At 38.6% G+C, this 23989-nt stretch overlaps 1 protein-coding gene across 2 annotated transcripts in view; it reads left to right on the top strand.

The window, feature by feature from the left end:
* Window positions 1-23989, top strand: part of TRIM33 (tripartite motif containing 33) — a 113350-nt gene that overhangs the window by 38558 nt on the left and 50803 nt on the right. For both annotated transcript variants that reach the window (XM_038561828.1, XM_038561827.1), the window contains exons 2-4: window positions 13764-13882; window positions 14280-14424; window positions 14586-14718. In XM_038561828.1, the coding sequence (XP_038417756.1) occupies window positions 13764-13882; window positions 14280-14424; window positions 14586-14718 (397 nt within the window). The remainder of the gene's footprint in view (window positions 1-13763; window positions 13883-14279; window positions 14425-14585; window positions 14719-23989) is intronic.

Below are 23989 nucleotides of genomic sequence, written 5' to 3'. Positions count from 1 at the left end.
AAGAAGTTGAGAATAAAGGAAAAAAATACAGTGCTTTATATGAATCTGCATATATTTACTATTTCTGGTACACTTTAATTTTTGTGGTTTTGGGTTATGGTTTGATGTCATGTCCTTGCTTCTGGATGACTTCCATTTCCTTTCTCTTCCTTTCTGCTGCTGTTTGTAGAGTTTTCTTTTAAGTCAGTTAAAAAGAAAAAGTAGGTTTATATTGTTAAACACTTATGTAATTAACCTTACCTGTGGTCTTTATTTCTTTGTCTACGTTTGAGTTACTGTCTGATGTCACTTCCTTTCAGACTGAGGAACCTTCTTTAGTATTTCTTGTAAGGCAGGTGGACTTGCAATGAATTTCCTCAATCCATGTTTATATGTGGTTATTTCCACTTTCACAGGTTAATTTTGATGAATGTAGAATTCTTGGTTGGGGGACACCTGGGTGGCTCAGCGGTTAAAGCGTCTGCCTTCAGTTCAGGGCATGATCCTAGAGTCCCGGGATCAAGTCCCACATCAGGCTCCCTGCATGGAACCTGCTTCTCCCTCTGCCTGTGTCTCTGCCTCTCTCTCTGTGTCTCTCATGAATAAATAAATAAAATCTTTAAAAAAAAAAAAAAAGAATTCTTGGTTGGTAATTTTTTCTTTCACTCGTTTGAATAATGTCATTCCCCTGCTTCCTGGTCTCTAGTGGTTCTGCTAAGTCTACTATTACTCTTACTGTTTCCCTGTATATCATGAGTCACTTTTCTTGTCTTTGATTTTCAGTAGTGTAACTGTAATAGTTACCCATTTGCTGGTATGTATTTATTTATCCTTTTCTCTTTCAGCCTTCTTTTGTTTTAGGTATGTTTCTTAATTTGATCTTCCAAACTATCAATTTGCCTCTTAGGAGTTTCCATTCTGTTTTCAGGTCTTCTGATTATTAAAATTTTGAAATCTTACTTAATTCTAGCAGAGCACTTTTCCTTTTGTTATCTGTATTCTAATTGCATTTCTGTGAAAGTTCTCAGTACATTTTTCTGAACTCAAGTTCTCTTGTTTCTTTCATTAGTTCTGCCTCAGCAGCCATCTGGTTCTGATTGTTCACTTCAGTCTCCCTCAAGTTACTGAACCTCCTCAAATGGGTTATACTTGTTCTTTGCGTATTCATGAGTATGACTTCATTTACAGGGTCAAGCTTGAGGGTGGTGGTGTGGCTATTGGTCAGTGGTGAACCAGTAGACCATGGAAGACATCATAAACTTTGCTTCAGGGATGCTTGAGTGGCTCAGTGGTTGAGCATCTGCCTTTGCCTCAGGGCGTGATCCTGGAGACCTGGGATCAAGTCCCATATCAGGCTCCTTGCATGGAGCTTGCTTCTCCTGTCTCTGCCTCTCTCTGTGTCTCTCATGAATATGTAAATAAAATCTTAAAAAAAAACAAACAAAAAGAAACTATGTTTCAGCTGTCCTGTACTGAATGCATTTTCAAATTATATGTTATCCTGGAAGTATCAGATCTTACTCTTTCCCTGCTCAGCTTGTACATTGAGCTTAGGAGCTTCCCTTTCATGATCCAGGGACTGTTTGAGCCTCCCTTTGCAGAAGTCAGATGGTCTCCTAAAGGAGCCAATGAATAAACAGACCCAAATAGCCCATCAAATCATGGGTCTTCATGGTCATATCTTCATGCTTCCCTGGGTCTTTTTGGCTTCCTACCCCTTGCCCCCATAAAAAGAGAGAAAGGAAATTAGAGTTGCATGCAAGTTTACTCATGCAAGCATATATATGCATACACAGATTGAAGCTGTGTCGTGTGAAATATAGGTACAAAGAAGTCTCAGAATTTCTGTAGATTTGGATTGGAGTACTTGAATTTAAGAACTATGTTAAATTTTCTGTTATATGGCATCGTTTCCACCTGGGTTAGTGAAATCCAGTCATTTAAGCTGGATGTTCTATACTTTCTCTGTAATGAACCTGGTAGTAAACACTTTAGACTATGTGTCCAAATACTATCTCTGTAGCTTTTACCTTCTTCTTTTTTAAAAGTATAAAAATCATTCTTAATAAATTATTGGCTGGGGAACCTGGACGGCTCAGTTGGGTGAGCATCTGCCTTTGGCTCAGATCATGATCCTGGAGTCCTGGGATCCCCCTCCACCCCCCATCAGGCTCCCTGGTTTGTGGGGAACCTGCCTTCTTCAACTCTCCTCCCCCTGTTTGTGCATGCGTATGCTGTCTCTACCTCTCTCTCTCTTTCTGTCAAATAAATAAAATCTTAAAAATTGTTGGCTGAACTGTTTGATACTGCATTTTTTTTATTAGCTGGCAGGCTATAACTTGTCCATATCACCAATATAAAAAAAGTTATTTTGAGGTGCCTGGGTAGTTCAGTCAGTGAAGCGTGTGACTGTTGATCTCACTCCAGGTCTTGATCTAGTTCAAGCCCTGTGTTGTGCTCCATGCTACATGTGGAGCCTACTTAAAAAAAAAAAAACAAAAACAAAGCCACATTATTTTTATACAAGTTTTCTTTCCTTTTAAAAAAAAAAAAAAGATTTTATTTATTCGTGAGAGACAGAGAGAGGCAGAGATAAGCTGAAGGAGAACAGGCTCCCTGCAGGCAAGCGTGATGTAGGACTCGATCCCAGGACCCCAGGATCACGACCTGAGCCAAAAGTAGAGACATAACCACTGAACCAGCCAGGCATCCCTTGCACAAGTTTCTGTTAATATTTAAAAAAAAAAAAAAAAAAAACTGAAAAAAAAAAGAAAAAAGACACTTTGGTATTTTATTTCAAATAATGCTGAGTAGGGATCCCTGGGTGGCTCAGTGGTTCAGCACCTGCCTTCGGCCCAGGGCCTGATCCTGGAGAGCCAGGATCGAGTCCCATGTTGGGCTCCCTGCATGGAGCCTGCTTCTTCCTCTGCCTGTGTCTCTGCCTCTGTGTGTCTCTCATGAATAAATAAATAAAATCTTTAAAAAAAACAGATAATGCTGAATATTGTAATTAGATTGATATATATGTTAATGAACTTATTTTCTAATTATACAAAGTTTTTGAATTGAAAATTTTTTTAAGAGCATGCAGGTCGGGAAGGGACAAAGAGAGAGGGAAAGAGAGAATCTTAAGCAGGCTTCATGCTGGGCATGGAACCCCATGTAGGGCTCTATCTTATGACCTGGAGATCATGACCTGAGCTGAAATCAAGAGTCGGACTGACTGAGCCACCCAGGTGACCTTCTAGTTATTATTTTTTGCCTGCCTGTCAGTAAATATGTAATACTTCCTAGGTTCATATTACTGGATGTACACAGGGAACGAATAGAGCTGGACAGGAGATGGGTTCAAGATGGAGGGAGGAATTAGTCTTAGGAATGGTTATATCTTTCAAACTTGGGATTCTTGATACCTGATAATATACCTTCTAGCCTGTTTTTCCTGTTCTCTGGATTATTCAGTCTTTCAGCACTTAAGCTCACAAGCCTCTCACTCTCATCACTTGATCTGGCCTCCCACTTGGGTAATTAAAGGCCATGCCATGGGTGCAAGTCCTCTTGTATTTCCTTCTCACCTGAAAATGTATCTATATTTTGTATTCACAATTATTTTCTAAGGGAAAAGAGATAGAAGTTGATGATTAAAGATTTGGACTAACCATTCCAGGATATGGGAAAAAAGCTAGGGGTTGAATAAAAAGAGCATTAGGTTGGGGTGCCTGGCTGGCTCAGTTTGTAGAGCATGCGACTCTTGAATTTGGGGTTTTGAGTTCAAGCCCCATGCTGGATTTAGTGCTTACATCAAAAAAAAAAAAAAAAAAAAAAGTGTAAGTTCATGCTAGTAGTTAACTGACATTCAGGGATAGAATCTAATTTTATTTGTTTTAAAAAGATTTATTTATTTATTTTTAGGGAGCCCGCACAGGTGCTCTCTAGTGAGAGCAAAACAAAGTGAAAGGGTAGAGGGAGGGAATTTCAAGCAGACTCCCTGCTGAGTGAGGAGCCTGACCTGGTGCTCATATCCCATGACCTATGAGATCACGGCTTGAACTGAAACCAGCAGTCAGGTGCTCAACACACTGAGCTACTCAGGCACCCCTAGGAATAGAATATAATTTTAAAAGTAAATTGGTACAGTGATGACAAGTTAATCATGAGGAATTAATAGAAAAAGTATTTGTTTGTTTTGTAATTGACTTCTGTTTGATTCTCATTTATTTCAGTTATGCATATGTGTGTTTGTACTGGCTTTTTTCCTTCAAGATTTTATTTTTGGGGTGTTTGGATGGTTCAGTCAGTAGAGCAAATGACTCTTTTTTCTTTTTAATATTTATTTATGAGAGAGAGAGAGAGAGAGAGAGAGGCAGAGACACAGGCAGAGGGAGAAGCAGGCTCCATGCCGAGCGCTGACATAGAACTCGATCTCGGGTCTCCAGGATCAGGCCCTGGGCTGAAGGCGGCGCTAAACTGCTGAGCCACCCAGGCTGCCCAGCACATGACTCTTGATCTCAGGGATGTGAGTTCAAGCCCCATGTTGAGCATGGAACCTACTTTAAAATATTTTAGTTTTAAATCATCTCTGGGGAACCCTGGGTGGCGCCTCGGTTTGGCGCCTGCCTTTGGCCCAGGGCGCGATCCTGGGGACCCAGGATTGAATCCCACGTCGGGCTCCTGGTGCATGGAGCCTGCTTCTCCCTCTGCCTGTGTCTCTGCCTCTCTCTCTCTCTCTGTGCGTGACTATCATAAAAAAAAAAAAAAAAAAAAAAAAAAAAAAAAAAAAAAAATAAATCATCTCTGTATCCAATGTAGGGGTTGAACTCACAACCCTGAGATCAAGTGTTACATGCTTTGTGGACTGAATCAGCCAGGTGGTCCTTACTGGCTTTTAATGTAAAATGTACTTCTTGGGATTTACAATTGTAAATGTTGAAATCTGTGTCTTGAATCTGTGAAGTCCTTTTCTTCTGCTTGACCATAAATATCAGTATATTGAAAGATATCATACTGTCTTTGATCACCCCTTGCTAATCATAACTGTGCTTCAGATTTTAACTAGTTATATGCTGATGGTTCTTTCTAGACGCTTCAGCTGCAAAACTATGCTAGTTAAACACAGTCTATCTGAAACATATTCATTACATTTTGGCTAAAATTACTTTTCCCTCACTTTTTCCCCTTTCCCTTATTTTGAGTAATTGTGTAATTATCCATGCCAGAAACTTGTAAATCATCTAGAATTTCTAATTTTTTGCTTTGCTGTAACTGCTACCTCTCCATCACCATGCAGTTATTCATTAAACAGTTGATTCTGCCTCTAATTTATCCTCTGTATTTCTATTATGACTGCCTTAGTTTAGTGTCTTACTTCATTACTAATGGATCAGCCTTTTAATTAGCCTCTTTAGTATAGGTTTTAAAAGCATGGATTATTGATTCCGATATCGTGGTTTTAGATCTTAAAATCCCCCCTCCCCATTTACAGTGTCCAGTGACCTTGAGAACATTACCTGATTTCTCTGAAGCTCAATTTCCTCACCTTTGAAGTGAAGATACTAATTGAAACTACTTCGCAGAGAGGTTATGTATGAGCACTAAGTAAACTGAAACATAAAAATTTCAAAGTAAATACTAACTGGTCTTACAGTAAAACCTTATAGTAATGCAAATTTAGATATAATTTGGTGGGCAGCCCAGGTGGCTCAGCGGTTTAGTGCTGCTTTCAGCCCAGGGCCTGATCTGGGGACCTGGGATTGAGTCCCATGTCAGGCTTCCTTGCATGGAGCCTGCTTCTCCCTCTGCCTGTGTCTCTGCCTCTCTCTCTCTCTTTCTGTGTCTCTCATGAATAAATAAATAAAATCTTTTAAAAAATAGATATAATTTGGTCATGATTGTCTCCTATCCTCAGCACAACCTTCATTCTCAAACAGGCAAGGTTAAAATTCTTACTGGTGAAGGCCAGAAGTAGGAAGAGCAAAGTTGGACTGAGAAACAAGACAGGGGATATGTGGTAGCAGAGAGTCCCTGTGTCCCCACTAGTCTTATCAGCCAATTTTTGTGAATCAAATTGAAAAAATGGTGGCAGCCAGTAGAGTAGATATTCCTAGAATTTCTTCTGGTATTTTATAATAATTGTTTTCAAACTGTGGTCTTTAGAACACACTTAAGCATGATACTAAACTTAAGTCTTAGCTTCGGACACTTGTGATTGGCTGGCTAAGAAAGTTTGTACAGTTATTTTTCTTTCCAACAACTTGACTGTACTTTATGCAGTTGAATTTTGATGCCTCACTTATATTTTATAATGGCAAGATTTAACCTTAATGAATTATTTAAAGTAGGCTCCATACCCAGCTCACGACCCTGAGATCAAGACCTGAGCTGAGATCAAGAGTCAGATGCTTAACTGACTGAGCTAGTCAGGCACCCCTTACCTTTTTAGTTGACACTTAGTCTCTCAATTTTCCCTTCATACTGTATTTAGAATGACTTTTTAAAGGTATAGCTTAATTATAAGAGACCATATTATTATAGTTTGATATTTTAATTTCATGTTATTTATCTTCCTAAATTAATATTTATATATATTTTTAACTCATGCATATTTAGATATAGACATGTTTTATTAATGACTTTGCAGATTATTTTTTGTGTCTCAACATTTTCCTACTTTTTTTTTTTTTTAAATTTTTATTTATTTATGATAGTCACACAGAGAGAAAGAGAGGCAGAGACACAGGCAGAGGGAGAAGCAGGCTCCATGCACCAGGAGCCCGATGTGGGATTCGATCCCGGGTCTCTAGGATCGCGCCCTGGGCCAAAGGCAGGCGCCAAACCGCTGCGCCACCCAGGGATCCCCTTCCTACTTTTTAAAAAAATTTTTATTGAAATAAACTCTGTGCCCAATATGGGGCTCAAACTCATGACCCTGAGATCAGGAGTTGCATGCTCTACTCATGAGCCAGCCAGGCACCCCTAAATATTTTCCATGTTCTTAAAGTCAATAGTAAGTTAAATTGTGTAAAATTACCGTGTTTGCAGGGCATACATAGTCTAAAATTGGCAGTTTTATATGGTCAAATTTACAGCTTTATTCTTGTAACAATGAGCAGTATTGTTATGTCTGAAAATTTAACTTGCTTTTGATTAGTGACATTATCAGGATTTAAATTGCTAAATTGACTTACTTTCTCTAGAAGCTTTCAAGATACCCCTGTTACTTTTTTCATTGCTTTTTACTAATGAGATCTGCTATCAATCTAATTGTCTTGTATATAATAACTAACAGTAAGAGTTTTTCCTCCCTCTTTACTATGTTTGAAACTAGAGTTTCTCATTCAGCTCTTTAGCTTTCTTATTTTCTTTTGTAGTTCCTTCTTTATCTCTTTGCTGAATTCTGTGTGATTTCTTCATATCTGTCTTCTAATTCATTAATTTTCTATTCAGTTATCTCTTGCTTACTATTTAACTTGTGTTTTGAGTTTATTCAGTAAACTGAATTTCTCTATAATTTGTATTTCTCTGTGATTCTTTTTTAGCTCTATTTTCATAGATTCTGTTTGTTCCTTTATCTCTCAACACCTTACACATTGTTGAGTTCTTTTTCAAATTGTTTTATTTTCTGTGGTTTAGGTTTTTATTTCTTGCCTTAATAGTGTTTGTTGATTCACTCTTACTGGGTTCCCTCATGCATTGTAATTTTATTTTGTGAGCCTGTCCTAAGTTGATGTCCCACTTATGCCCTGGATTGAGAGGTATTCTAATGAGATAGTTTTGTGTTTGTAAGGTTCCAGAGAAGCTTCTTTTTTTTTGTTGTTGAATGAATATGTGAATTCATCTTAATAGGAATCCCAGAAAGAGAAGTATATATGAGGACATTTTTTTTAAGAGTTCTGAGTTGGTTAATGAAGGGGTTTTATTTATTTTTATTTATTTATAAAAGATTTTATTTTATTTATTCATGAGAGACACACAGAGAAAGAAAAAGAGAGAGAGAGAGAGACAGAGACACAGGCAGAGGGAGAGCAGGCTCCAGGATCAGGCCCTGGGCTGAAGGTGGCACTAAACCGAGCCACCCGGGCTGTCCCTGAAGAAGGTTTTAAAATAAGAATTTGAACTTGGGGGGGGGGGGGGGCACCTGGATGGCTCAGTTAAGCATCTGACTTCTGATTTTGGCTCAGGTCATGATCTCATGGTGGTGAGATTGCCCTGGGCTGGGCTCCATCCATGCTCAGTGAGGAGCCTGCTTGAGATCTCTCCCTTGGGCCCTCCCTGGAGCCCACATTTTCTCTCACTAAAATAAATCTTTTTTTTTTTTTTAAGATTTTATTTATTCTTTTTTTAATTTTTTTTTAAATTTATTTATGATAGTCACACACAGAGAGAGAGAGAGAGAGAGGCAGAGACACAGGCAGAGGAAGAAGCAGGCTCCATGCACCGGGAGCCCGACGTGGGATTCGATCCCGGGTCTCCAGGATCGCGCCCTGGGCCAAAGGCAGGCACCAAACCGCTGCGCCACCCGGGGATCCAGATTTTATTTATTCTGAGAGACAGAGAGAGGGGCAGAGGCATAGAGGGAGAAGCAGGCTCCATGCAGGGAGCCTGATATAGGACTCAATCCCGGGACTCTAGGATCACACCCTGAGCTGAAGGCAGACGCTCAACCGCTGAGCCACCCAGGCATCCCTAATATAATAAATCTTAAAAAAAAAAATAAAAAGATTTTAGGATAGAGAGCAGAAGAGAAATGTTGACTTAAGCCTTGAGGAGGATGACCAGAGTATGTTGGACTGAATTCCTTGAGCTCCTTCTTATTTGTGGTAGATTTACTCCCAATTTTCCATTCAGTTTCTGAAGTCTCAGGAAAACTGGGGCCAGGGTGTGAGGGTACAGGGCTGGAAGTTGTATCATGAACTTCCCTATAGTCATCCAGCACTAGATAGATTTCCAGCTTATTATAAAATGTTATAACACAGAAACAGCCAAGAGGAAGAGATCCACAGGGCAGGGTATGTGGGAAGGGATGTGAAGCTTCCATGCTCTAAGTGTGCCTCTCCCGTAATCTCCATGAGTTCAACAACTTGGAAGCTCCCAGGTAAGCTTCTTACTAGTTTCTTGACTTGGCCTTTGTGTGTACTGTTCAGATAGCACAAAATTTGCTTGTATATCTATGCGTAAAGCTTATTTGGTGTCCTGACGTCTTGTGGATGACTCTAGGGTTGGTAAAAATTTTAGGTTGTAGGGCACTTAAAGCCTGCCCCATGGTCTTATGGAAGGGGTTCAAGTTCACCTTTTAACTTTTGTCATACTTCCTGTTCCCAGTAGTAATACTTATAACCCCTGTTGACCCACTTGCATCAGCTGATACTGGATCACTTGAACTTTGAGTTCCCTTTTCTTTCTGGCATGTTAGTTTTGCCTTTTTTAGGTTGGGGACTTAGGTATATATTTTTCAAAGTACCTATTAATTTGTTGTATTTTAGTTATTTCTGTGTTTGGCCATTTCAGATGGTCTTTTCCATATCTGTTTAGCCATCATTCTTGAATGGAAGTTCATACCAGTCAACTTATTGAAGCTAAATTTCTCTTAACACTGTGGAGATAAACTGATTTGTAGACTTGTGTATTTTCTAAAAAGTGTCTTCCTTCCCCTATTTCCCCTACATCCCCCATAATTACACACTGTAGTAAATTGTCATTTAAAAAGAAACTAATAGGCCTGAATGGGTCTGTCAGAACTTGAACTTTGAAGTAATGAAATCCGTTCTAGGGATGTTATGCATAAAGTTAATCAGCAGCTTTGGTTTTGGAGTTTGGGTTTTAGTTTTATATAATGATCAGAACTCATCATGACAACCAGCACTCAATGATTGAGTCAGGAGCACACTCATCTATACTAATTACAAGGATAATACTTACTTTATAAACTCAAATGGAAAATGGCTCTCATTTTCAAAGCAAACATATATATAATTTTTAAATTTATTGAATATAGAAGCAGGGCAGCCCCGGTGGTGCAGCAGTTTGGCGCCGCCTGCAGCCTGGGGTGTGATCCTGGAAACCCGGGATCGAGTCCCACATCAGGCTCCCTGCATGGAGCCTGCTTCTCTCCCTCTGCCTGTGTCTCTGCCTCTCTCTCTCTCTGTGTCTATGAATAAGTAAATAAAATTTTAAAAAAATAGAAGCAGATAGCAGAATGATCCCTGAAGAAGCTTCAGCTCTTTTGGTTTTGGTGGTAAGACACCTTAGCTGCTGGGTAATCTGTCAGGTGTAAGTAGTCAGCCTAGGAATGGGGTTTGCTGATACCTGTGGACTTTAATTTATTCTTCTCTCTCATTGGAACTTCTTTCATGCCTCAAATTTCTGAAATCCAGCCTTGTCTGAAAATTTTTATGGCAAATAAGAGTATTTCTCTGATGTATTTTTCATTCCTGGTGTACTTTTGGTTGGGTTTCTTTTGCAGTGTTCGTTTCATTTTGCTTCTACATTTCTTAAAATTGCATATATACTGAATTGAGTGCTTTGCTCTTTCCTTTGCCTTCATCTTTGTAGATATTTTATCTTCCAAATTCCTTAATATTACTTTAATGGGGATTTGAGATGAGATATAGATGAATTTTTGTTATAACTGTGATGCCTACTTGCTAGATTGAAGTACTTTTAAGAATCTGAGAATCAGTTTATTGGATTTAAAAAGACAAAGATTTTTTTAAAATTTTATATATTTATTCATAGAGAGAGAGAGAGAGGCAGAGACACAGGCAGAAGGAGAAGCAGGCTCCATGCAGCGAGTGCGATGTGGGACTTGATCTCGGGACTCCAGGATCACGCCCTGGGCCAAAGGCAGGTGCCAAACCTTGAGCCATCCAGGCGTCCCCAGAAAGACAAAGATGTACATGAAATTATTCACTTACACGGGTAGGGTATGATGGATACTCTAAAAGATTTTATGTATTTATTTGAGAGAGATAGAGCATGAGAGAGAACAAGCATAGCAGAGGGAGAGGGACAAGCTGACTCCCTGCACAGCAGGGAGCCTGACTCAGATCTCTGTCCCAGGACCCTGAGATCATGACCTGAGCGAAGGCAGAGGCTTAACCAACTGAGCCACCCAGGAGCCCCATGGATACTTTTATAATATTGTTTCTTGCTTAGAACAGAATGTCTCTCCATCTTTTGTATCCTTCAACAAAAATATTCCTTTGTTAAATGCTGCCAATTTCTTAACTTTTTCAATATCTTACATATGCTTATGTATGTGTGAACATTTTTCTATCTTTTATAGCCCTTTTTTTTCATTTGTGAACTTTGTACTTACTGTTGTTTTTGCATACTGTTTCTTCTTTTCCTAGCCAAGTTTGGAGTCACCCTCAGGCTCAGTGATATATTGGAAGGATTGATTATTCTCATGGTTGCATTTTGTTTCAAGGAGAGAAAAGGTGCATGGTATGAAGTCCAGGAGAAAATAAGCACAAGCTTCAAGATGTCTCCTTTCAGTGTAGTTGCTCAAGGAGATGCTTGGTTTTAGAGTAACTATGTCTGACAATATGCAGGAGTGTTGCCAATCAGGAAAGCTTGTCTGGGCCTCCGTGTCTAGGGTTTTGATTGGTGAATGGTCACATAGGGGTGCCTCCTCCGTAGAACTCACACTACCTGCTGAGTCTCCATCCACCTTTAGAGGTCAAACTTAATACAGCATGGCCCAAGGCCTCAGGCATACAACAGTCTTATCAGGCAGAATATTCTGAGAGTTAGAGGTCATGTCATAGGAGCTATTTGAGGGCCAGTGTTGGAGATAGGCCTTCCTTAGGAATGTACAGGATTTGAAGAACCAAGGTCAGCAAAATAAACTTGCCTGCACACTAGTAAACGAATGTTAATTTTTCAAGACCAGTGTTTAAGTGTGACCTCTTCAGTGAAAGCTTAATTTATTGTGAGACGTTAGTTGCTCCCGTAGTTTTGCTCCTACAATTACTTACACTTACTTCCTTGTTTTATTGTACTCTTATTTTTTTGTACTCTGTGTTTCTTTGGAAGGTTTCTAACTCAGTGCCAACTCAAATGAATAAATATTTATATCCCTTTTCCTCCTTTCTCTTTCCAATACTGTTTCTTCTTTTGACTTGAAAAGTTACTTTTAGAGACGCCTGGGGGCTCAGTGGTTGAGCATCTGCCTCTGGCTCAGAGCGTGATCCTGGGGTCCTGGGATCGAATCCTGCATTGGGCTCCCTGTGGGGAGCCTGCTTCTCCCTCTGCCTGTGTCTCTGCATCTCTCTCTCTCTGTCTTTCATGAATAAAGTAAAATCTGAAAAAAAAATTACGTATTTCTGTTGAGCAGGATCTTTATATGCACTTTATATTATAAAAACTACATTTTGTTTTCAGATATATAACTTTTAGTTTATTTTAACAGTATATATGTCTACTGAGAGATTGATGTTCCTACTTATCTATCATCTATTTGAGAGAGTGAGCGTGTGTACCTGTGAGCAGGGGTCAGGTGGTGGTGGGGCAGAGGGAAAGGAAGGGAGAATCTCAAGCACCACCCCCAGCTTGGAGCCAGATCATGACCTGAGTGGAAACCAAGAGTCATATTCATATGCTCAGTGGATTGAGCCACCCAGGTGCCCCCTGAAATTCCTACTTTTAGAGTAACACTGTGTCTAAGTTTCTGTTTTCCATTGGAACTACTTCTTCAGGTTCTGTAATTTGTATACTTAACAATTCTTGGGATTCTGTTTATATTCTAATCTACGTATACATATGATGCTTTCTATAGTTGTACATGGTATAAACTATATATATTACATTCTAATCTTGAACCCTTTCTTGAAAGTAAGGATTGTGTCATTTTTACTATATCCGTTGTTTTATGGCTGACAGTAGTTTGTTGTGTTGAGTGCATTGCTGTTTTTTCGTTTTTAACTTTAACTTCCATAGGTTTGTTTCTTCTGATAGATGCTAGAACACTAGGAGGTTTAGGCACATGTGATCTTTCATCCCACATGAAAGTGAGTTCAAGTAGTTCTGAACCAATTCAGAATTTTTAAGATGATAGATTTTGTTATTTCTGTTGCTGCTGTAACAAAATTGCCATTGACTGGGTGGCTTAAAATAACACACATTCACTATTGCCAGTTTTACTGGGCTATAGTCACAATGTCTGCTGGAGTCAAAGTGTAGTCTCATTTGATTCCTTCTAGAGGCTCTGAAAAGGAGAAAACCCATTTCCTTGTCTTTTTAGTTTACAGTGGCCACTTGTATTTCTTGTCTTACTGCTTCATCCCCAAAGTATATGACTCCAATCTCTGCTTCCATTGTTAGCCATCTTTCCCTTTTCTATAGTCTAATCTTCCTCAGCCTCCCTCTTGAAAGATGACATATAGGGTCCCCCCCAAATAATCCAGGACAGCATGTTCCCATCTCAACAGCCTTAATTTAATCATACCCGAGAGGTTGCCTTTGCTGTATAAAGTGACTCTGACAGGTTCCAGAGATTAAGATCTGGATATCTTTGGAAGCCATTATCTGACTAACACATTGTAATAAAGCACTTTTAGATTTTTTTTTTTTTTTTTTTGTATAAATGCTTGTTTTCTCTTTCTAAATAGGGTATCATTCCCCCCTCCCCAATGGAATAACTCAGTGGATTTATTTTACTCAACTCTTAATGTTCATTTCTTTGGTCTTGTCTGTGACATATGAATGAATGCTTTTCATAGGGGCATAATGCACAGTTTCCTTATTTTTTCTTGAGGAATATTTAATGTTGTTGTTTTGTGTTGTAGTTGGTGTAATACGGTGCCCAGTATGCCGCCAAGAATGCAGACAGATAGACCTTGTGGATAATTATTTTGTGAAAGATACATCTGAAGCTCCTAGCAGTTCTGATGAGAAATCAGAACAGGTATGCTTCTTATTAGTTTTTCTTTATATTCTTATCTTGATATTGAAATGTAAATAATCTATTTGGATAGTTACATAATTTAGAGTAGTTCAGATATAATTCTATTTTTCCAGTTGAAAATAAGGATCTTAATTCTTTTTTATACTCTCGTAACTGATTAGATGAAAAGTTATTACTTAAAAATTCAAATCTTATATATGGTTTTTGTGTTACAAAACTTAGATTTTTACTTACTTGAATTTTTGATATGGAAGGAAAAGGTTTTTATTGAAGATAAGTGGATAACAAAATTTTATTCTAGTCATTTAGTATATTTGAGAGCAGGTCAGAAAGTTTTTATTTTGTGGATTTATATTTTGTAAATTTGATGTAGATTAGTATTTGTTTCCTCTTTTAGGTATGTACTAGTTGTGAAGACAATGCAAGTGCAGTTGGCTTTTGTGTAGAATGTGGAGAGTGGCTATGTAAGACATGTATTGAAGCACATCAAAGAGTAAAATTCACTAAAGATCACTTGATCAGGAAGAAAGAAGATGTCTCAGGTAAGATAGAAGCAGTTTTAATGATTAATATACTATTAATCTCCTTTACCTCACAGCATTTCTATTTATTCTTTATATGCTTTGGACATCAATATTAATAAGAATTTAGAAAGTTAGATAAAAATTTTTAGTTTAAAACTATATGTTTTATTTTACTGCAGAATCTGTTGGAGCATCTGGTCAGCGCCCTGTTTTCTGCCCTGTACACAAACAAGAACAATTGAAACTTTTCTGTGAAACATGTGATAGATTGACATGTAGAGACTGTCAGCTATTGGAACACAAAGAACATAGGTACAGAAGTCATAATCGCTTAACACGAAATATTATTAAGATGTTTTATAAAATTATTAAATTAATTCATAATTTTGTTTGCTAGCATTTTCTCATTTTCATATATTTTATTTCTTAAAGCAAGATGTTTTTCATGAACTATATAATGGTTTCCACATTCAAATCTAATTGTCTTATGAAAATTTGTTAAAAATGTATCATTACATTTGGTTTTGCGAAAGGAATTGTATTAATTTATTTGCTGTGCTTCTGGTTCAAATAAGCTTTTTTCAAGTATTCTGTGGTATTTAGGCTCTGGGCTGTAACCTGAAAAGGTAATATTCCTGTGAATATGGCTGATACACATTTTAACATCAAAGCATAAATATACTGGTTTCATGTTAGATATAAATCTCGTTTTTCTGCAAACTGCGTAAATAAGCAAGCAGAATTACTAATTTTGTAAGACCTAGCTTTCTATTCTAACCCTGTTATACACTCAGAATTCAGTAGTTTTCGCTTATTAACTAGTCTGTTACATTAGAACTATTCTGGAAACATACTGAAATTTCTAGTCAGGAGTATAATTGTCTTCTAGCAAAATTCCCAGTTTCTATTAAGTTGTATTGTAGTTTAAAAGATGCTCTTGCTTACCCATAGTTCTGCCTTTTCTCAAGTGTTCTTATGACACTTCTGCTGATTTGATGGAAATAGGTTTTATGGATCTCCTGCCCAAAAAAAGGGTAGGTTAAGTAGGATTAATCACATTTAAATGTGTTTAACTATAGAGTGTCTTAGTGCTTTTAATTCCTTAAGTTCATTGGAATTCCTTAGAATCCTCTTAAAGAGGGAATATATTAGCCCTAATAGCTAACAATTATTGTAGTTTGGGCGAGGTACTTTTTTGAATGCTGCATGTTTGTTTAATTCACACCAACTATCCAAGAAGTGTTATTTTAAAAAGGTGAGGGAGCCTACTTGCAGAAAGCTTCAGTAAATCTGTATAGGTTCTCACCTTAAGTAGTAGAGCCTGGGTTTGAACACAAGCAGTTGGATCTATTTTAAACCCATATGCTTATTTTCTTCCATATGGCATATGGATACAGACACAGGATATGGAATCTCTCAAACTTGACCAAATAAAATTAATGGTGTTTGTTCTTTTTTACTGTACTATAGAACATTTGTTTAGAATTGCTGCTTTAAACTTTTGTAACTTTAATTTGTCCCCGAATGTTTTTGTTTTTGTTTTTGTTTTCCCGAATGTTTAATCTTACCTGCAAGTTGGCTAATATTTCGCTTCATGTGACTAATCTTATGGATGCCTTCTCCTCAGGGCCAGATTTTACCATTGATTGTTTTTGTAATAATCTCAAGACAGATTGCCATTCTTACAGCTGTAGGTCAGATCTTTGAGCCCTTGGGTTACTTATGCTTTTTAAATTATTGGTGAGAAGCAAAAAGAGAAGGAAGATGGCATCCTTTTTCCCATGAAAGAATAGCTTCAACTGTTCTTCCCTCAGAGGTTAGCCCTGCCTGATCCTTCTTTTTTCCTCACCATTTCCTTTACCACTTGGTTTTAAGTTTTAATCCTCTCTCGATTAAAGAGATGATTTTATATTTTATATTGTATATTTTTTCCAGGATAGACTCTTGTAGAACTCATGTCATTGCACTTTATTTATTTGAAAGAGAGAGAGAGCATGTGCGTGCGTGTGCACACACACTCCCCAGTGCAAGGGGTGAAGGGGTTGGGCAGAGGAAGGAGGGGGAGATGGAATCTCAGGCAGGCTCTATGCCCAGCCCAGAACAGAGCCCGATGTGGGATTCAATCTCATGACCCTGAGTTGAAGTCAAGAGTTGGGCGCTAACAGACTGAGCCACTCAGGTCCCCCTGTCATTGCACTTTGAAACCCTAGGTTTGGGCAGCCCCGGTGGCCCAGTGGTTTAGCGCTGCCTGCAGCCTAGGGCGTGATCCTGGAGACCCTGGATCGAGTCCCACGTCAGGCTCTCTGCATGGTGCCTGCTTCTCCCTCTGCCTGTGTCTCTGCCTCTCTCTCTCAATAAATAAATAAATAATCTTAAAAAAATAAAATAAAACCCTAGGTTCCTCTTACTACAGCACACTTAGAGTTGGTCTTCTTGCTTTGAGTTTTACCTTGTCAAATTAATTCTGTCCACATTGCTGTCAGGGTTATTTTGCTAAAATGGAGTCCTTCCTCACCCTTCACTCCCTTTTTAAAACACCTTTCAGTGGTTCCCCTGTAGCTGAAGTTTCAGGTGTTCCATATAGCATACATTATTGAGTCATAGTGGAGTCTTCTCTCTTCATCATCTGTACAAAGTTAGCAAACAACTCACAAGACTACCCTCATTTCTTCCTTCTTTCTTTTTTTTTTTTAAGATTTTATTTATTTATTCATGAAAGACACAGAGAGGCAGAGACACAGGCAGAGGGAAAAGCAGGCTCCACGCAGGAAGCCTGATGTGGGACTCGATCCCAGGACCCCGGGATCTCGACCTGAGCCAAGGGCAGATGCTCAACCAACTGAGCCACCCAGGCGCCCCTCTTCCTTCTTTCAAAGATTATATTCATAAGCGAGAGGGAGAGAGAGCAAGTACAAGTAGAAGGAGGGGCAGAGGGAGAAACAGATTCCCCATTGAGCAGGAAGCCCAATGTGACACTTAATTCCAGGACCCCAGGATCATGACCTGAGCCGAAGGCAGATGCTTAACTGACTAAGCACCCAGGTGCCCGACTACACTCATTTCTGACATCAACTGCAGAGCTCAGTAAAAACCCTATTTGGAGAGCAGCATGTTCAGCTCATTGAGCTCATTGATATGATTTGTTATCGTCTTCAGTTGGAGTAATGATTTCTAAATAGGATGCTGTTCACCTTGGAACTGTTAATCCACAAACTAGTTTTCGTTCTCTTCCCTTCTCTTCCCACTTTCTTTCCCTGCTCCCTTCCCTTCCCCTTCCCCCTTCCCTTCCTCCTTCCCTTCCTTTCCCTCTTCCCTTCCCTTTTCTCTTCGATGTATTAGTTTATTCAGTTTTGAAGTATAGTTGACAACCAAGCAGCTCTCTTTTTTTGTTCTTAGAGAGCTGTTCATAGGGTACATACGATTCTAGGATTCAGCAGCTCCTTAAGTGGTTTTAAAGTCATCATTAGGGGAAAAGAGGCTGTTTGCTCATAAATACAATAAATAACTCTGCATCGTGCTGGTCACATGTTCCTGAACAAACCATTTCTATTTTATGTGGAACTCCTCTGGGCACTGCCTTTCTTACTAGGATGTTCCTCTATTGCTCAATACATTGTGTATGTTTCACATTGTAGAGTTATATTATGTCCTTTAGTCATAGAGTCAGTCTTAATGCCCAAGAGCAAGTTAGTAATTTTCTCTCAAATGGCGTATATTTTAGCATGGTATCCAGAAATTTTCTGGTCCAAAACCCTAATGCTGCTGACTGGTACTCATTGGCTTTTTGCCATAAATTTTATTCTACATAAGTTTGTGTTGCTCAAAGTCCCCAAGTCAGATCTTTGTATTGTAGGAGCCCAAGAGCATGGGGAAACACACTGCTTTTTGCAGTTAAGATATGGCCTGCCTTTGTTCAGGATCCCATTCAAATACAGCCTTCTTTTGGGTAGTTGTATTGATTGATGCTACTAGTATTCCCATATGTGGAGTATGTGTCCTTCACAATTCAAATATACCACCAAACGTTGGGCTTTTCTTGTTCAGTTTTAGGGATAGATGGCAAAAACAATTTATTTTTCTTTACTTGTGGAATGTTAAGGGTGGCACCTGCCTAGGTTATTCCTAAGAATTTCACTTGTTTGGGCAGGTCCTTGGACCTGGTGGATTTATCAACATGTTCTTCTGGTCATAGGTGTCCTTGTTGCACTTAAGTCAGTTGTACCTTTATCTTTAGTTTGTGATATTGTCATGGTATCATCAAGATCTTGTATCCTTTCTAGTCTCATACTAGTAACCTGGTGAATTTAAGTAATCCTTTGGCAACAGAGTAAATGTAAATTGTTGATCCTTCCATGTGAAGGAAAATTGTTGTTGGCTTTTTCGTGGGGGGAAATCAAGGCAGAAAAAAACATTTGCAGGGTCAGTCACTGAGTATCACTCTTATAGCCTGCTATATATATTTTTCTACTATTGAAATAAAATCAGGGACTGCTGATATTATGGGGGCACTACTTTATTCAAGCTTTATAGTCTACTGTTAGGTTTGATGAGCCATACACTTTTTCATAGGCTACATATACTTTGTTACTGTTCAGAGAATTCATTGGTACCAGTAGTCTGTCTTACAGCTTGTCATTAAAGTGATAATCTCTTTATCCACCAGGTATCATATACTGTCTCAAATTAATTTTTGTGGGTTCAGTTTCAGTGGTTCCTGTCTTAGCATATCTAATCAATACTGGCCCTTTTTTGGGGGGATTAATACTGGCCTTAAGGTGAATTTATATGCCTTCTGTTTTACAATAGCAGTTTGACATAATATCTATTATCTATCCCAATAATTCAGTTAAGGAAAGGGGAAGTAACCACTTCACAGAAAGTTTGTTCAGGCATTCTAACTTTAATCCAAATTAAAAAATTTTTTTTTCTTTTATTGGAGTTCAAGTTGCCTTAATTAATTAATTAATTAATTAATTAATTATTTTATTTATTTATTCATTCATTCATTCATTCATTCATTCATGAGAGACGGAGAGAGAGGCAGAGACACAAGCAGAGGGAGAAGCAGGCTCCATACAGGGAGCCTGATGCGGGACTTGATCCCAGGACTCCAGGATCACACCCTGGGCCAATGGCAGGTGCTAAACCGCTGAGCCACCCAGGGATCCCTATTCCAAATTTTTACCTTAATCCTACAACTATTGTGTCTCTTCCGAATCCAACTGTAGCTCCCCAGTAGGATTTCAACAGATTTTAGAATTATAGTGCATTGGGCTCTCATGTTGAGGAGTTAAAGAAATGTCTTTTATCTACTCCCTGGCTATTTTACACACACACAAGCGCATATTACCTTGATTCTCCAGTTGGGTGTTGAACCAGAATACCCTGGCCTCTCTTTCAGTATTCAGTGTGATTAATTTATTGGACAGTAACCCTTGGTAATTCCAGGTCAGGTTTTTCAGGTCTTCTTTGTCCTCTGGCTTTTAAAATTTCTCTGAACTGGTATAAATACAGCAGAGTTCTTTAGGGCCCTTTAATTTTGCGGAGCAGCAGTGATTCTTATTGGTCCATCCAACTTCTAATCATACTACATTAAGATACTTGTTTCAACCCCATCAATATCTGCTTTATTCATTCTCATTTTTTTACGTAGCCATCTGAAGATTTCCATCCTGCTGTGTTAAATACCTTGACTCTCCCCTTTGTTTTCCTATTTTCACTCGAATCTCTAATTTTCTCAGCATCTATAAACCACATATTGGGAATCTGAGAAAATAAATCTAATAAGACTTCTCAGATCATTGCTAAATATTGTAGCAGTAAGGTTGCATGGGGTGCCCATGTAGAAGTGTGCCCCTTAATCACAGTACTTACTATAATCTCAGTAAGAGGATGCTCGGCAGGTGAATATCCTGATCTTCATAATGCAAGTCTAGCATGGCTTGCATAAAGAAGCACATTAGCCACTGCTTCTGGGGAATCCACATTTATAGGAGAACAGTTCTCTTCCTCTATTTTAGGGTCAGCAAACTTTATGGGATCATTTATCTGGTCCACTGGGTTAGCTATCCCCTTGGGAATGACCTCCTGTGTGTCTGAATTATGTATATCCATCTGTGGTTGTTCACTAGTGAGTTGTGGGTCCTGCATCAGCTCAGACATTGCTCTTCTATTTTGCACCATTCAAAACCAGTGATCTGCCTTTAGGTAATCACTCTCACAATATTTTAGTAAAGGTTTTTCTTTTAGAAGCATCGATCTACAAGTGAAATATTCCTTTTTATTAGTTTCTTGGTTTTGTCTTTTCCTAAACCTGGAGTACATTCTGTGACTAGAGTTCATGAGGATTCTTTTTTCCCACCATACTTTTTCCCTTTGGAGTGGCCCTGAGGCTAGCAGTGGCCATAGTTCATAGCTGAAACCTAAGCTTTGCCCAGTGTTAGTATCTGTCCCAACACTGTTCATTTTAGCTACTTCAGAATCAAGAACCAAAAGATTGGAAAAAAAAAAAAAAAAAAACCCAAAACCAAAGGATTGTATAATTGTTTCTTATTGGCTTGCATTTCCTTATTTATCCAGGGAGTCAACTCCTGGGGAGTTGCATCTACCTTTCTAAATTCCATTGATAACTTACCTCTAGTAACTTCAGCTATAGTTCGTACCATGAGTGATGAGGTAGTTATCCAGGAATCAGAGGTTCATAAACCCTTGTCCTGTCTTCCTTCCTCTTCCCAAACCTCATGTTTCAGTGAGTCAGGATCATTCTAGTGAATCCCATTTCTGATACCAATTATGAATCTAGAGAACAATGCATAAGTGCCCTCTCACATTTGATACCAAGTGCAGAATTTGAGGAGCATCCAGATCATTCCTTTTTTTTTGAGAGAGAGACAGAGAGAGGAGGGACAGAGGGAAGGAGAGAGAGAGAGAGAGAGAGAGAGAATATCCCAAGAAGTCTCCCAAGAAGTTTCCATGCTCATTGTGGAGCCTAGTGTAGGGTTCTGTCTCATGACCCTGAGATCACGACCTGAGCTGAAATCAAGAGTCAAATGCTTAGCCAACTGAGCTGCGCAGATGCCCTCCCCCAAACCACCCTTCTGACATTCATTGTAAGTTGAGGATTTCCTGAGGCTACATGAGATTCAATAATTTGCTGGAATTGTTAGATAATTTGCTAGAACTCACTGAGAACTATCATACTGGAAGGATAGTGAAAGGATAGAGATTAAAATCATACAAGGGAAAGATGCATGGTACAGAGTCTAGGAGTGTTCCAAATGTTGAGGTTCCAGTTATCTTCTTTCAGTGGAATCTTGGACATAATTAACTCCTACCAGCAATGATGTATGGCAGTATGCAGAGAATATTGTAAACCAAGGGGGATCATCTGATGCCCCCCCCTCACCAATAGCTATGAAAGTTGTATAGCTGAGTTTATTTTCTTTTTCTTTTTTCTTTTCTCTAGCCTGGCCAGAGATTTGAGTCTTCTATTGGGTGTCTAGAATCTTTATTGGAGCTCTGTCATATAGAACATTGCTCACTGGTGATGTGACTGACCTGTCTCTAGCCCTTCCCTGAGGTTGAGCTGATACCGTGTGACCAAAATCTCCCACTATACACCATGTCATTCTCATGTAGCTCAAGATGCCAGGTAAACACAGGTACTTTGATCAGGCAGTACATTTCAGTACTCTCAGTAGTTAAGACAAAAGCCAGACTTTCCTATTTGTGAAGGTTATACTTATTACAGCGTTTGTCAACTCCTCCTTGTGCTCTTATAGTAGCAAATCCTGTTGTAAACTCTCTGCTTCTATAAATGCAGGCAACATTTTCTGCTTCATCTTCCCCACTCCTTTTCCCTACCTGGACTTTAAGGTCTTTTAGGACTGGTTCTTCAGGGGTCTCAATTTCCTGTATGCTTATTGATCAAGTCAGCTTTCCCTTCTCTCCTTGAGTCAGTTACCTGATTATGATAATTTACATTTTCTTGGAAAATTATCTACTCATTAGAAATTTTAAGAACATATTTGGTGAGAATTAAATGGCATTAAGATTTTACAAAAATCCGTGGTTATATCTGTTTGTAATGTTGTATATAGCTTAGTTTATTTCTGTTTTCCTTATTAGCCTTGGCCATAGATTTGAGTCTTTTATTGGTTATTTGAGTGATTGAAGTCACTTATTCTGTTCTTTAAAAGTGTTCTAATTCTCATGGTTCTATCTTTATTCTTTCCTTAGTTCAATTTTGTTGTACTTTTCTTAGATTCTTATATTGAATCTTAAGTTATCAAAAAGATTTAGTTTCATTCTGTAATTGCTATTGACTTACACAGTTTAAAATTGTAGTTTTGTTTCCTCCACGCTAAATATTATAGTGATAAAGATGAACTCTAATGTGTGTGTGTCTGTATTTTTTTTTTTTAAAGATTTCTGTATTTTAGAGCAAGCCTGTGGATAAGTAGGGGAGGGACAGAGAGAGAATCCCAAGCAGACTCCCCACTAAACATGGAGCCTTATATGGGGCTCAGTCTCATGACCCTGAAATCATCACCTGAGCCCAAAATCACAAGTGAAATGCTTAACCGACTGAGCCACCCAGGTCTCCCTAAATGAATCTTTATTAGTCACAAGTCACTACAGTAGTACATCTTTTTTTTTTTAAGATTTTATTTTTTTATTCATGAGAGACACAGAAACAGAGAAACAGAGAGAGAGAGAGAGAGAGAGGCAGAGACACAGGCAGAGGGAGAAGCCGGCTCCATGCTGGGAGCGTGATGTGGGACTTGATCCCAGGTCTCCAGGATCAGGCCCTGGGCTGAAGGCGGCGCTAAACCGCTGAGCCACCTGGGCTGCTGGGTAGTACATATTTCTGATTGACATAGCCACCCACATGAAAGAGACCAAGACACTGAATAAAAGGGCTGCAAAGGCATAAGATAGGAACAAAAGGAAATGTAAAGTCAAAATGATGACATCCTGAAAGGTACTGGATTCTATAGGATAGAATCTTTGTAAAAAGAATTCATTAAAAAAAAAAAAAAAAAAGAGCTCTTAGTAGCATGATAGCTAAAATAAAAAATTAACAGGTTTGGTAGATAAATTTTAGTTAGTATCCTAGAAAATACAGCAAAAAGAGAAAAGACAGATAAGAAAATTACAAGATATCCAGCAGCCAGCCAATACAAATTACAGAAAAAGAAATGATCAAATAATACAGGAAACACTCCTAAGAACCTAGAGTTGCCAGTCTGAAATGACCTGTTTAGTACCAAATACATTGATTGTAAAAAGGGACCCACAAAAAAAGTGTATGTCACCATAGAATGACAGTATGCAGTGGATTAAAGTGAAGATCAGCAAAGTTTCCAAAGTAGGCAACGTGTAATGAAATGGGAATCTAAATAGGATCGATCTTTAAAAGTGGCAATACAAGGAGATAGACGAAAGTGGTGAAACAGTGATTTCAAAAGTTGGGAGCTGAGAGGGAAAGGATTTACCATAGGTTTCTATAGGTAAATTTATTTTTCAAGATTTTTTTATTTTTAAGTAATCTACACTCAATATAGGGCTCAAACTCACAACC

Source organism: Canis lupus, chromosome 17 (assembly GCF_011100685.1).
Source record: "Canis lupus familiaris isolate Mischka breed German Shepherd chromosome 17, alternate assembly UU_Cfam_GSD_1.0, whole genome shotgun sequence".
NCBI classification, from domain to species: domain Eukaryota; kingdom Metazoa; phylum Chordata; class Mammalia; order Carnivora; family Canidae; genus Canis; species Canis lupus.
This window is presented reverse-complemented; position numbering and strand designations above follow the sequence as displayed.